Here is a 15,566-nt window from a genome sequence, read left to right as displayed (position 1 = left end):
TTGCTTATGGAGAAAAAGAAGGTTGCTTGCTAAACCCAGATATTGATATTCAATAGAGTGACAGGCAATGTGCCATAGTGGGAGACTTCTAGTATTATCATTTAGTCCCTTTAAACCTGTTCCCTTATCTGTAGTAGTGTAATGATGCAGTATAATGATACTTATGTAGGTTCTTGGGCATTTACAGCATAGGTTATTAGGAGAATCAAATGACATAATATATAAAACTACTTTATAAACTCTTAAGTTTTATATAAATACTTATTAACCTTTAATTTGGGGAACAATAAAAAGTTATGGATAATGAAGGAATGATTTAAATGGTAATGACAGTAGAGCAGTGCAAATTATAGAAGATTAAATTGTTTTATTATTGACTTGGGAATCCCTTGCAAGATGCTCTGCAGATTCATCTTTAGTTTGTCTAATTTTTACAATCATCTTACTGTATATGTGTTGTTTCAAAATAAGTCTTTGTCTTTTCCATTTTGATTGTGAGTGTCTGGATGATATCAAAATTACAAAAACAATAGTTATAATAATGATGTTAGGAATCTCTATTCCCCTGTAAGTTTAAAAGACTACTTAGAAAATTAGATGATAAATAGTTTGTTTAGGTTTTTACTTTTTAACCCTTATTAATTGCCTTTAATAATGTTACCTACATTTCAACTCAGCACATCCACAAAAATATGTTTCTAGTACCTACTACGTGCCAGGCACTGTTCTAGTGTTTAAATATAAAATTTATTGTCCACTATAGGTATTTTTTATTTAAATTTTAGAATTTTAGAATTATATATTTTAGAATATTAAAAATAAATTTTTGAGCAGATAAGTGAATTTTATATGTATTGGGAAATGGAAGAAAACTGTTGTTGCTTTCATTTAATGCATAAAATAGGATCAAAGAAGAGATATCAAAGAAAAGAGTCCTAAATCTCAAGCAAAGAAGGGTCGAAAACTGGGACTGATATAGAAGATGAAATAATGCCCAAAGATGTAATTTTTTTTTCTTCTTGACATGAATGAGAAAGAAGATAAAACAAACAAAAAAAAACCTGCACCCCAAAAAGAGGAAGATAAGTATGCCAGTAAAAAAAGAAAAAAGAAAATATTAATTAAATTCAGAAGGCAGTTAGAGAATGTAAAATCAAGAGTAGTGAAGTTGGAAGTCAAGTTAGAAACAGGATAAAATGTTGCAGAGAATAAAAATAATGATCAAAATGAAAGAGGAGAGAGAACCAGGTCAGCTGTAGAAGAACAAATCAAAAGCAAGAAAGATCATTCTGAAAGAAAAGGAGGAGATAAAGTCTAAAACCAGTAGGAGGACACAGTCTAAACTGGTGGAGGAAACAAACAAACAAAAAAAAGCAAGTGAATATTCTGGAAGAAAAAGAGGACATATTGTCTAAATCGATGATGGAAACAGAAACAAAAAAAATCACGTTGCAAGAACCAGAGAAAGAATCACAGGATAAAGTCCTGGAGGGAGAAGAGGGTTAGTAATCAGTGTAACAATGCAAGAAGAAGCCTCAGAGTGTACAATATTAGAGGGAAGAGTCCCAACTGCCTGAAGCTTTGCAAGAGGAGGAATAAATTGTTTCCTAAATACTGTCATGTCCATTTCTTTTTGTGAAATTGGAGACCAAGAAGAAAAGGAGGATATCATCAATGGACAGTGTTCACTGTCATCATACTGAATGCAGTTGTTAAATTAGGGAATGGAGAAGTGGGGCATAAATACTGTGACTTTTAAAGATGGAACAACCGAGGAATGCAGGAGAACTAATTTTGCCATTTTCTGGGCTGGTACTCAGCCCCAACAGTGAAACAAGTTGTTCAGGATAATACATGGAGAACTTTGAATGAAATATATTTTTTTAAACTTCTGAACTTTACTAGTTATTTTTTTGAGTATTTGTTTACAATGACTGGATGTACTTCCAAGAAAGATAAACAACAAAACAAAGAATTCCTTTCTTCAAAAACAAATGAAAAACACAAGCCTTCTAATTGGATCCTTAACCAGTATCTAAATAAAGCTACATAATATAATGGAACAATAAAAAAGAATTATGTATTAATTCATTCAAATTTATACATATTTGTATTTGTAATTACATGTATAAATATGGATAGAGGTATATAGATGATTTCAAATGTGAGACATTTTAATCCCTTTTCTCTTTAATTTTTACAGATGAATTGAACATTTAGAATATGTCATGGATAAGAGCAAATTTTCTGTGAATAATTGCCATTTTAATTCTCTTCTATACCTATTTAAAAGCCTCATCATCCTCTTATATATACTTTTGGGATCTAGTCACCCATGATTCTTTCCGCTTCCTCAACTGCTAAGCCTGTCATTTGCCACATCCTACTGATTCTAACTTTTCTATCCTCTTCTTTTTAATTAAGCATTTCTTTTTTGGGCTATTATTATTGCCTGCTTTTTAATCTCCCTGCCTTGTTTTCCCTCTAATCCACTCTATTAATTGCTTCCCTTCTCCTCTCCTCCCCCCCCAAAAAAAAAAAACTTTCCTAAACTACAGGTGTAATCTCACTTCGATGCCCAAAAATATTAATATTTTTCTACTTACTACTTCTAAAATAAAATCTAAATGCCTTAGACTAGCATTTAAGGCCCTTCACAATTTTTTGTGTTAATTTAAACATTTTGGTAATTAGTCACCTCTCAGAAAGTTAGCTTTAAATTTTTTAAGTAACATTACTTTCCATCTACACTATATATCTCTTATATGTACCTATTTATTGACATGCATACTCCCCTATTTAAATAGGGCTAGGACTAGGCTTTTTTATCCTCAGTGCTCAGCACACATTGAACACTTAATAAATGCTTATATGATTGAGATCATAGACTCTATGTTCCAGTCCAGATGGACAGCTGTTCATTTCCTGCTTCTATGAGCACATTCATGGTATGAGCTCTGCTCTGCCTTCCTATCTTGACCTTCCAGAGTCTCATCTTCCTTCAAGCCTCAGTTCATTTTCCATGTCTTCCAAAATTCTTCTCTGGCCTTATAGTTGTTATTGTTCTCTCCTGCCTCTGAGAATGACCAATGGTTGTCCTCATTACTGTCCACCTTGTTGTTCCCTCCCAATGAAGATGTAGGTTTTAGAGGGAAGGGATAATTGGTATTTTGCCTTTGTATCTACAGTCTGGTCATATGCATGGGTTTAATAAACATTCAGTGAAGTCTTAGTTTGTCACCATGTCCCAAGTGACCTTGGGATCTTGAAAGTTATGCTAAAAAAAGGCATGTTCTAGCATTCCTTTTCTTGGGCTAAGGATTCCTAATATGGTGCAAGGACAAATCTGACTAACATGAAAAGGCCCATTACTAGTTGGTTGACAATTTGATGGCCCTTTCTTGGATGCTGGCTACCTTTGAAACACCAATACCTTCTTAAATTTATTTACTTATTTGTTTGTACCTCTAGTGTTCCTTTCAAGTTTCCTTGTTGTCAGACAAAATTTGAAAAAGAAGGCATGTAATAGAAAGTGGATAGACCTCTGGGTCAGTGGTCAGGATGATCTGCCTCATTATTTATTAGCTATGTGACCCTAGGCGAGTAACTTAATCTCTATCTATTTCTATTTCTTCACTTATAAAGAAGAGTGAAAGAGGAGGCATAATAATATCACCTATCTCAGAGAGTTGTTTTTAGAACCAAATAAGACATTTATAAAAGCATTTAGCACCAAATGAGATATTTGTAAAAGCTCTCTTAGCACAATGCTTGGCACACAATAGGCATCTAATAAATATTTGTTTCCTTCCCCTTCTTTGCTTCCTTCTATCCTATCCTTTTCTTTCTCTTAGTTATTACTTGCCTGATCCTGCCCATACTGCTTAATTTTTGTAAAGTTTGATTTTCTCATCCATAAAAATAGGGAGTTTTGATACAAAACAAACAAATGTATTTATCATGGATATGTTTTAGTTATCTAATTACAATTTTTGGGGAATATGAGATATAATGATGATTTTTCTATAGTTCATATATAGAGAAAGCTAATTTTTACTTTGATGATTTTTATTAAGATGCTTTAGGTTTATGATCTGTTTCTATGTGAATTGTAGGCATTTCATATTTCACTACTTCTTTATAATCTGAATTGGCATCTTGTTCAATCTAATATGTGGAACATAATTTGAAAACTTGTGTCAGAAAAAAAAAATCTAAGAAACAAAGTTAACATATTCCTTTGCATTTTGTTTTGTACTTAGGCAAGGCATTGACGTTTCTTCTCCTACAACCTCCTAGTCCTAAACTACCACCTCACAGCACAATCAGAAGAACTGCTATTGATCTAATAGGACGAGGTTTTACAGTATGGGAGCCTTATATGGATGTGTCTGCTGTTCTAATGGGCCTTCTCGAACTCTGTGCTGATGCTGAGAAGCAACTGGCTAAGTAAGTGCCCAATTTCAGTTATTTTTATTCATTTGTTTATTCTATTTTAAAATATTTATACTATTAAAATTTTTTTGTTGTTGTTCTTGATTTGTAATATCATTTTTTTAAGGAACTTTTTGTGGAAACTCCTTCACCATTGCCGGGAGTTTCTTTAACTTATTGGAGAATTGCTGGAGCACTGAAATGCTATGACTTGTTTTTTATTGTCACAGAGTTTTTGACTGAGCCATACCTGGACCTAGGTCTTCCTGACTGTAAGACCAACCCTTTACCTTTTAATATCATGTTATTACTGATGCGGTTCTAGTGGTAGAGAATTGAGGTGTGAGAATCCCCTCTTTGGTCAGAGGCACAGGTTCAATGTGAAAGAATTCACAAATCCGGAAGTCTTAGTGACAAATAAAGGAAGTTTTATTTTTCACTAAGAGGCTCTCTCTTAGACAAATCTCTTATTGAGGAGATTTGCAAAGAATGTGTAAACAGAAACCTATTTGATGATCAAATCTTGGGGCTGGGGGCAGTTTGAACTGATTATTAGACAAAGATCTCCCAATTGAATGAAATCACTTAGAAGGCTTTTTTCAGAATTTGGAGTTTCATGAATGGGAATCCGGCTACCCAAATGATCAGTGGGGGGTGATTTGCCCGAGATTTCCAATTGAATGATGCTGCTTATCTTAGAAAAAGGTCTTTCTGGAAAATATGCCCCCTCCCAGACTCTGGAAGACCCCAATATCCCTTCTTTTACAAATCAAAGGGGATACAGTTTTAAAAGTACGACCGTTATTCATCACCAAGCATATAAATAAAAATGCCCAGTAAAGAATTAGGGTTCCTCTGCTAACCTCTGCTAACACGTCTATGCTAATATTCTTTTTTTAGTATCCAACTATATGTCAGATCCCTACTTGAGGTTCCTGTTGTCACCTTTGCTAGGCATACTCTCTGTTCTCTTCTTCATAAATTCAAATCCTGTGTCCTTTAAGTCTCAGAACAAACTCTACTTCATCTCTAAACTTTGACTTCACAGTTCTAATCCTCAATGACTTTTTCTTTCTTAGAGCTTCAACAGTGTGTGCTTTTAGCACTTTATTATATGTTTTTATATATTTTCCAATCAATAATTGTTTCAGTTATAGTCAGTTGTAATAGTTATAAGCTCCTTGAGGGCCAGGGGCTTTAGGCTGCCTCTACTGTCACACTTCTTAGCTTCCCATTAACACATAGCTAGATTACATAGAATGCCTAGTAGATGCTCAACTGATAAGTCTGTGTAGGTATAAACAGATTTCCCATCCAATGGGAATGGCATTCAAATTATAGTTCATTCATAATAGTAATTATTAGTTGTGTGCTTTATGTATGCAGAACAATATCAGTGTTGGACACTGGCATAGATAAATGAAAAGTGCAAAGAGTTGCAAAATAAAGTACTTTACGAAGACTAAATGGTAAGACCATGGCCAGCTCTGGGCAAGGTAAGTAGCAAAGACATTGTGGAGGGATTCCTTTAGTTAACCCATTAATTAGACTTTAAAAGATTGGTGGATTCCATGTGCAAAGATATTTGTGGCAGCCATTTTATAGTGGCTAGAACTGGAAGCTGAATGTATGCCCATCAATTGGAGAATGGTATATGAATGTTATAGAATATTATTGTTCCATAAGAAACCACAAACAGGATGAATACAGACAGGCCTGGAGAGACTTACATGAATTGATGCTAAGTAAAATAAGCAGAACCAGGAGATCATTACATGTTGGATGATTTTCTTCTTTAAAATATGAGTTCTCTCTGGGAGAGAGGTTTCTTGGGGAGGTTTTCTAGAGGCAGCCTTAGTTTCAGTTAAAAGTAAATAATTACTCCAAACGCAGCCAGGTGATAAAAGTTCAGATCTTTTATTGTCTCCAATATAACCCTGTTAGTTTTCTTAGAGGCCTCTCTCTCTCCTTGGTTCTAAGAGCTCTTGCAGCTTTGTCCTTTGCTTTTGCCTCTGCTTTCTTCAGCCTCCAGCCAGCACCAAGGTGGAAGATGCAATGAATCTCTCTTGCCTCAGAGAGAGGGCTTGTGCACTTCCTCCCAGAGTGCTTCTCTCCAACCCCAGTCAATGTTCCAAAGTAACTCCTTGAAGTTCTAAGAGCTTCCTCTATATATATGATCTCCCAATCTGGTTGCGCCTCCGAGAGTGGGCTTCTGCTGAACTGACCGATGCTCCCTTCTTCAATCTACTTCAGTTGAACTCTTCTCTCAGTGTTTTCAGCTCAAGAGAGCTTCTGTCTGTTTCTTATATATGATCTCTTCTGAGAGAGTGGGATTATGGGTTTCTCCCAAAATGTTCTCTGGCCCTGAGAGTTTCAAGGGAGGTGTGAATTCAGATATCTCATACTAAACCCTGAAATCTCCCAAATGTGTGAACTCCAGTGAGTACAGGTGTGAACACAAGTTCACTGAGAAACAACAGTTCCACTTCTCAGTTCCACCCAGTACCTTGTTTCAAGTTGAATTAACACTAGGATTCCAACAATTACACATGGAAATAACAAGACTATACAATGATCAATTCTGATAGATGTGACTCTTTTCAATATTGAGATGATTCAAACCAGTTCCAATTATTCAGTAATGAAGAGAGTCATCTACACTCAGAGAGAGAACTATGGAAAATGAGTGTAGACCACAACATAGCATTTTCACTCTTTCTGTTGTTTCCTTGCATTTTTGTTTTCCTTCTCAGGTTTTTTTCTTTATTTCTAGATCCAATATTTCTTGTGCAGTTAGATAATTGTATAAAAATGTATACATATATTGGATTTAACATATGCTTTAACATATTTAACATATATTGGACTTTCTGCCATCTGGGGAGGGGGTGGGGTGAAGGAGGGAAAAACTTGGAACAAAAGATTTTGCAAGGGTCATTGTTGAAAAATTACCCATGCATATGTTTTGTAAATAAAAAAATCTGTAATAATAATAATAATAATAATAATAATAAAGATTGGTGGATTCTGGAAAGCATTTTGGAATTATGGTCAAAAAAGTTATCAAACTGTGCATACCCTTTGACCCAGCAGTGTTTCTATTGGGCATATGTTCCAAAGAGATCTTAAAGGAGAGAAAGGGACCCACATGTGCCAAAATGTTTGTGGCAGCCCTTTTTGAGAGTGGCACTGGAAACTGAGTGGATGCCCATTAGTTGGAGAAAGGCTGAATATGTTATGGTATATGAATGTTATGGAATATTATTGTTCTATAAAAATTTATCAGGAGGATGATTTCAGAGAGGCCTGGAGAGACTTAACATGAACTGATGAAATGAGCAGAACTAGCAATGAGCAACAATATTAGATGACAATTAGTTCTGATGAACGTGACTCTTTCCAACAATGAGATGATTTAAGGCTAGTTCCAATGATCTTGTGATGAAGAGAGCCCTTTACACCCAGAGAGAGGACTGTGGGGACGGAGTGTAGATCACAACATAGTATTTTCACTCTTTTTGTTGTTATTCACTTGCCTTTTGTTTTCCTTTCCCCCTTTTTTTTTTTTTGGATCTGATTTTTCTTGTGCAGCAAGATAATAATATACATATGTTTACATATTTAAAAAAGAAACCAAAATAAAATAAAATATCCCCCCCCCCCAAAAAAAATTAAAGATTGGTGGAAATTCAGTACATAATTGTACGTGATCCATCATGTACAATATAAAAAGGAAAGGTGATAGGAGAGCACAGTACATATTTGGAAGAATAGAGCAATCTATTTTCGCTGTATAATCAAGTTCATGAAAGTAGCAATTTGAGCTTAGACTGAAAAGCTGTTTTATGTCAGACTGTGATAAGCCTTTTAATAGTAAGTAAAAATTTTAGATTTTTGCTCAGTAGGCAGTATGGAACCATTGAAGATTATTAAACTTGGAAGTATATTGATTACATAAATGTTGAAGAAATATTATTCTTTTAGTATGTGAGATAGATTAAAGGAGGAAAGAAGAGAAATGAGGAAGCTTGTTAGAAGACCATGATAGTTGTTCACATCTATGGTAGTAGCAAAGGTCTGCACTAAGTAAGGTATTGGCATTGGGAATAGAAAGATAACAGACGTGTTGTTTTTGGAGGTGAAATTTATAACTGAAATTCATAAACATCATTGATCACTGACTAAGATTTGAGGAGAAGTTAAAAACAAAACAAAACAACTCAAGATTATGAACAAGATAAGGGCTTAAATGGAAGTAGGAAAGTAAGAAAAAAATACAGATTTAATGAGAATTATAAGCTTGGTTTTGGACAGAGATGTTGCCTACAAGAGCTAGTGGTCCATCTAGATAAAGAAGTATGGATAGTTGAATATCTAGAGCTCAGAAGAAAAGTCTAGCTTAAAGAGAGAGATTTGGATATCTCCTAAATGTAGTAGTTGAAGCTATGAGAATGAAAGAAATTGGGAGAACAAGAAAAGGCCTATAGAAAAGGGGACTTGATTCATATGTGCAGAAATGTTTGTAGCAGCCCTTTTGGGCTGCTACATTCTCTCAGTTGGAGAGTGGCTGAATAAGTTATGGTATATGAATATTATTGTTCCGTAAGAAACAATCAACAGGATTATTTCAGAAAGTCTGGAGAGATTAATATGAGTTGATGGTAATTGAAGTGAATAGAACCAGGAGAACACTACACACAGCAGCACGAAGATTATGTGATGATCAACTCTGATGGACGTGACTTTTTTCAGCAATGAGGTGATTTAGGTCATTTCCAATAGCCATCTGCATCTAGAAAAAAGACTATGGGGATTGAATGTGGTTTACAACACAGGATTTTCACCTTTTTTGTTGTTGTTTCTTGCAATTTTCTTTCTCGGTTTTTTTTCCCTTTTTGATCTGATTTTTCTTGTGCAACATGATAATTGTGGAAATATTGTATGGAAAAACCACACAAGTTTAGTATATATTGGATTGCTTGCTGTATAGGGGGGTTGGTTGGAGGAAGTGATTGCAAGGCATGTATTTTGAAAATAAAAAGCTATTGAAAAACAAAAATTTAAGAAGTAATTCAACAAGACCTCATGCTTACTATTATCTTAAATACTTCAAATTAAATCTCTATTTTATAAATTTTGTTAAATATAAATAATATTTTAATGGTAATTTACTGTTGGAGATATTTAACAATATAATAATTGCATGTAAACTTAATTTTGATGTTGGACTTCTTTATTTGAATGAAAGTTTATAAATACTTGCCTCTGTACCAGATAAATACAGTTTTAAATCTGAAAAAAAAAAATTGATTCTATGACATGGGAGATACTGGCACAAGATTACCCAGCATGGCATGCTCTCATCAGACAAGATTCTATGAGCAAAGCACAATTGAATTAGCTCAGAAAAAAAAAAAAAAAGTGAGAACCACAAAATTAGAGAAGCCATCCGAAATGATCATAGGGATTATTTGTGTCTGACCTATGGGAGAGCATTCCAAGCTCATATTGGTTTGATCAGCCACAGTTGGATACACTGGAACTTGACTCTAATATGATAATGTCATTTTGTTCCTCTTCAAGAATGAACAACAACCAACTAACACTTATACATTAAATATTGTGTGAAAGTAGATTTGGTAACAAATTCAGAATAGTGAGGAAATAGTATTATCTGATATAGGTAACTTTAAAAAATAAATTTTTGGATATCTTGTTTCTACAATATCTAAATTGATCCCCATGTCCTTCCCCCTACCTTTTTTCAGAGTCATTCTGTAATGTCTGGGCTAGCTCTCTGGAGGACCTCGGGATCAGCCAGGTGTTTAGGTGGAGAAATGAAGGAGGCAGGAGAGCTGCCAAGTGGTTGGTCAAAGGTAGAGTCTGGACTCTGGAGTCTGGAGCCTGAAGTCTTCTGTGTCTGAGAGTGCTGTGGCCAAAAGAGCTCTGTATCCCTCCTCCAGATCTTAAATCCTTTCTGTACAATTACCTCACTACATCATATTGAGTATGTACAATCATAAGCACCATGCTGTGATTAAAGTCCTAGCCTTTTCAGAGTTCTGGCCCGCTACATCATTCCATAAGAGATAATATGAGAAGGAAAAAAATTATTAAAATGATTAATATATCAAAAATATGACAACATACAGTGTCCTATTCCTGTAGATCACTCCTCTCTGCAAAAGAGTAGAGAGAAGTATCTTTTTATTTCTCTTCTTTGGGACCCGGCCTAATTTTTTTTTTTTTTTTTGACATTGTGATATTTGTTTTTGATTGTTTTGTGGTGACTGTACTTTCTTTCAGTTTTCTATCCTTCTCTGAATTTTTTATATTCATTTTTTCATAAAGCATATATATAAATTTTATTTTAAAGTTTACTAGTAATGAGGAAGCAGAAAGATGGAAGAAAAGTTGCATAATACTTTATGTGTAGAAAGTGCTTAATAAAGTTGTGTTGATTTGAATGGATTGTAAAGATCAAGGGAAAACTTTGGGATATTAGGGAGATCTAAGCATTTTTGAAGGCAAGATGAGAAGGAAAGACAGTAAATACATTATGGAGTAGGAGAAAGATAAGTGGACATAGCAGTTATTAGTCCTGAGTTCAGTCACATCTCTCCCTTTTACTAGCTGTGTGATCATCAGACAAGTCATTTCCCCACTGTAAGTTGCCTCTGTCTTTATATATAATAAAATTAGAATAATTAAGCTTACTCCTCTAAGGAAGTTTTAAGTGAAATGCTTAGTAAACCTTATATGAATTTGTATAAAGTTGCTAATGATCTCAAGATCCTAGAAAAGGTAGGAGGAAATGAGATGGAATCAAGCATTCAGATTGAAAGATTAGCCTTACACCCAAAGAAAGAACACTAGGAAATGAATGTAAACTGCTTGCATTTTTGTTTTTCTTCCCGGGTTATTTATACCTTCTAAATCCAATTCTCCCTGAGCAACAAGAGAACTGTTCAGTTCTGCACACATATACTGTATCTAAGATCTACTATTTAACCTATTTAACATGTATAGGACTGCTTGCCATCTGGGGAAGGGAGTGGAGGGAGAGAGGGGAAAAATCGGAACAGAAGTGAGTGCAAAATTACCCTGGCATGGGCTCTGTCAATAAAAAGTTATTAAAAAAAAAAAAGATTAGCCTTAATCAATAGGAGAGATGCTACTTCTGTCACCAATGAAAAGGAAGAGGGTGGAGAATGATAATATTGCAATTTGAGAATAAAGGGAAGCTAATATAGGTCTAGAAAAATACAAGTGTGATAAAAAATTTCATTAAAAGAAAAAGGTTGAAACATTAAATGTTTGGATTAAGATAAGGAGTCAGTAAGTCTAAAGGGATTGCCAAACAGAGTAGGGTTTACACAAATGAATTTGTTTAACATGAATTTGTAGTAGGTAGAGTCAGTTCAGTTTTGTGGCTTTCTCAGGAAATGTTTGATAGCAACAGCAGCAGAAAAATTGGCCCCCTCCTTTGTTGAAAACTCTGAAATAACAAATTTACAGAATTCAAGCGATTCTAATATATATTAGTTCATGCTACATTAACATGGCAAATCACGGGGTCAAGGTTGGATATGGAGGCAGGTGAATAGAAGATTTAGGAGAACAGAAATGGCTCAAAGAGCCAAAAGTCTTGATAAGGATAAAAAGTAGGGTTAGTATGTGTCTGTGAGAGTCAAAGAATTGAAAGGATAGGAAAATATAATTGAAGAATAGAATTTCCAAATAGTAGATATCAGAAGCCACAAAACTGAAAGATGGATGAGGTTTAAAATGAGACTAATCTGGTATGTCTCTGGAGTGAGGTGGAGTTCTTTGCATATACTTGGAAAAAATGGCCCTTCTCACTATTCCTTGCTGCCTCGATCTTTTGATGTATACAGATAATCATAGGAGGGATTAGAGGGTGGAGTGAGAGAAGCCAGGTCACTTTGGAGGAGGACGAGGAGAAGGAAGGTTGGTGTAGAGCTTGTGGCAGTTTTGTCCATCCTCCTCACTTTTTCCCCTAAAGACCAAGGACTTTTGATTATCCTGACTCCAGCTGATTCTGAGGCCTCCAGGGAGCTAATCCGGATTTCACATAATATGAAGATGGAGACTTTAAAATTTTTACCAATATGTCTTTTATATCAAAAGTATTTTACTATGTAGTCTTTTCCCTGACTCCATCCTACCAGCAACTCTTCTTTTTTAACAAAGAAAAAATTGAGCAAAACTGCCTAATGTAGAGATTTATGCCTTCATTTGCCATGTATGAATTCTATGTAATTTAACACCTGGATTCATTTTTGGTCATTATGGGTTTTTTCCCCCTTTTGATTTCATTTTCTTCATTGTTGTCATGCATAGTGTTCTGATTTTTCTAACTTCAGTCTGCCTCAGTTCATACATATCTTCCTATTTCCAAATTCCTTATTTTTTGTAATTTCTTACATGGCAGTATATTCCATTATGTTCATATATCACAGTTTACCTAATCATTCTCCAGTCAGTAGGCCCCATCTTCATTTCCTTTTCTCCCCATAATAAAAAGTACTTTTGTGAATATTTTGGTTTACACAAGACTTTTCTCTTTAACTTCTTTAGGATTTATATGTCTAATAATAGGAAGGTGAAGTGTATGAATAATTTTTATTCACTTTTTTCACACAATTCTAAATTGTTTTCTTGGATATTCCTTGCAAAAACTTACCCATTCCGTTGTCATACTGTCATCATACCTTGATGCATGCATGGACATTCTTTTATATATATATATATATATATATATATATAGCTTTTTATTGACAAAATATATGCATGGGTAACTTTTCAACATTGACCCTTGCAAAAGCTTCTGTTCCAACTTTTCCCCTCTTTCCCTCCACCCCTCCCCTAGATGGCAGGCAGTGTCATACATGTTAAACATGTTAAAGTATATGTTAAATACAATATATGTATACATATTTATATAGTTATCTTATTGCACAAGAAAAATCGGTAAAGGTAAAAATAACCTGGGAAGAAAAACAAAAATGTAAGCAAACAACAACAGAAAGAGTGCAAATGCTATTTTGTGGTCCATACTCATTTCCCAGTATTCTTTCGCTGGGTGTAGCTGGTTCTATTTATCACAATCAGTTAGGAACTAATTTGGATCCTCTCATTGTTGAAGATAGTCACTTCCATCAGAATTGATCCTCATACAGTATTGTTGTTGAAGTGTATAATGATCTCCTGGATCTGCTCATTTCACTTAGCATCAGTTTATGTTAAGTCCAAACCTCTCTGTTATTCATCCATGCATAGACATTATTAAAAAGATTTTGTCAACATGGAAAATAGCTATATAGAACCATAGTTCTGATATTATCTTTGTCATTTTGAGGAATAATGTCATATTTTTTCCAAGTTTTTAGTATCCAGCTCTTTTTCATATATTTTGAGAATCAATTTTTCCATATTCTCAGAATCTCAGAATTCCATAATTCCCAGAATTCTCAGAATACAGAATTATACTTGTAATATGTATACTTGGGCTTTCCCCTTGTTTTTATTAGTGGAATTTTTATTCTTATGTGGTTCAGCTGTCTTTGAGGGAAGGGAGTTTGTTTCTGTAATCATTAGGTATTTTTTCCAATTATTTGGTCATTATCCTTTTTGCATTTTACTTTTTAAATGCCTTCAGGCTTTTGAATGCCTCTTCTTGGCTTGGGTTGAAAATAAGAATATGCTTTGTGGATGAGGATATCTATATCTCTCAGCGGTGTAGTTTAGTTGCTAGTTAGTTAGACCAGCTCACAATATTGTATCTACTTTGTTTTTAGTAGTAATTATTTTCTCAGAAAAATAATTTTGTAATTACTTTAACAAAATTTATATAATCTGTAGATGTATCATACAAAATAACATTTATTAGAAATAAGCACTGTGATTGTTGTCCTTTGTACCTAAAGAGGACCTTTAAAATACTATCACTATGTCAGGATCAAGGTGTAGTGGCTGATCAGAACAATAAGAGTTCAGAAGGCTCTATCACAGGTGGGATATAAATAGTCCATATGAACATTTGAAGTGGAAGTTGTGAAGACCGCGTATTTTAAAATCAGCCAGAGTCAGGAATTCAGGTTAGGGGAAAATCGTCAATCTTTATTCTCAGTGAAGAAAGATCGGAGGTGGAAGGGAATCGGCGATAGCAATGTGTGCAGCTGAGTCAAGAAGCTAGCTCGACCAGCAGCCACACAACCAGCAGCTGCTAGCATGGAACCCAGGCCCAATCTCTCCCAGCTTCTCTTCCTGTCTCTCTGCCTCCACCCGCCCAAATCGTCATTTCCTATACAACACATCAGGACTTGCACAGAGAGTGGGCGGGGGCCATTCTTTATCCAAGCATGTATATTAATATAGTCCAATTACTATTTAACCTCACGTGCTTGGGACCTCAGTGCATCAACTCAAGCCTCAGCCCATTACAGGAAGTAATCTCTAAATTTGTGCAGTTCATGTTTCTATTCAAGTACTGAAATTCTGGTTTGCTTATAGAACATAGCACTTTCTTTGATATGGGAATGTCATGCTGGATGGTCTTGTGCTGAGTGTATCCCATATATTGACTCCAGAGAGATTTTAAGAGTTTCTTTGTGTCATTTCTTCTGACTCCCTAGCAAGTTAAGGTACTAGGCAGAAAGATTCTTTCTCACATTGAACTTTTAAATTCTACTGTAGGGAGCGCAACTCCAATGGGCTATGTTGTTCAAATGATAAATGTACATTTGCCTAAAAGACTATTTTACAGAGAACGCATACAAGACAAGCCACTTACATGGGAAAACTGTGTGTGTGTGTGTGTGTGTGTAAGAGAGAGATAAAGAGAGAGGGAATTTTGCTAGACAAAACACATTTTAGCACAAAAAATATGGAAGCAAAGTATTTGATAAGCCAAAATTAGATTTACCAGCAAATTTCTTTTTTTTATATTACCTCACTCAGAATAACTATTTGTAATTTTTAGCTTTGTTTGATTTTAATCTAAATATTGTTAGCTATTCACATTGTAGAAATAAAATAATTATTTTTGAAAATTTGATCATATGTAAAGTTTCCTCAGTATCTCACATTTTCAAACTTTTGCTCTATAC

General features: G+C 34.6%; 1 protein-coding gene across 6 annotated transcripts in view; it reads left to right on the top strand.

Moving 5' to 3' along the window:
• Positions 1 to 15,566, top strand: part of WDR7 (WD repeat domain 7) — a 506,900-nt gene that overhangs the window by 309,459 nt on the left and 181,875 nt on the right. For all 6 annotated transcript variants that reach the window (XR_004230845.1, XR_004230846.1, XR_004230847.1 and 3 more), the window contains one exon: positions 4,263 to 4,449. Coding sequence is in view for 3 of the 6 variants with exons in the window: in XM_031945925.1 (XP_031801785.1) it covers positions 4,263 to 4,449 (187 nt within the window). In the remaining 3 variants the exon portion in view is untranslated. The remainder of the gene's footprint in view (positions 1 to 4,262; positions 4,450 to 15,566) is intronic.

This window comes from Sarcophilus harrisii, chromosome 1 (genome assembly GCF_902635505.1).
Source record: "Sarcophilus harrisii chromosome 1, mSarHar1.11, whole genome shotgun sequence".
Taxonomy (NCBI): domain Eukaryota; kingdom Metazoa; phylum Chordata; class Mammalia; order Dasyuromorphia; family Dasyuridae; genus Sarcophilus; species Sarcophilus harrisii.
Note: the sequence above shows the minus strand (reverse complement) of the source record. Positions and strands in the feature narration are given on the sequence as shown.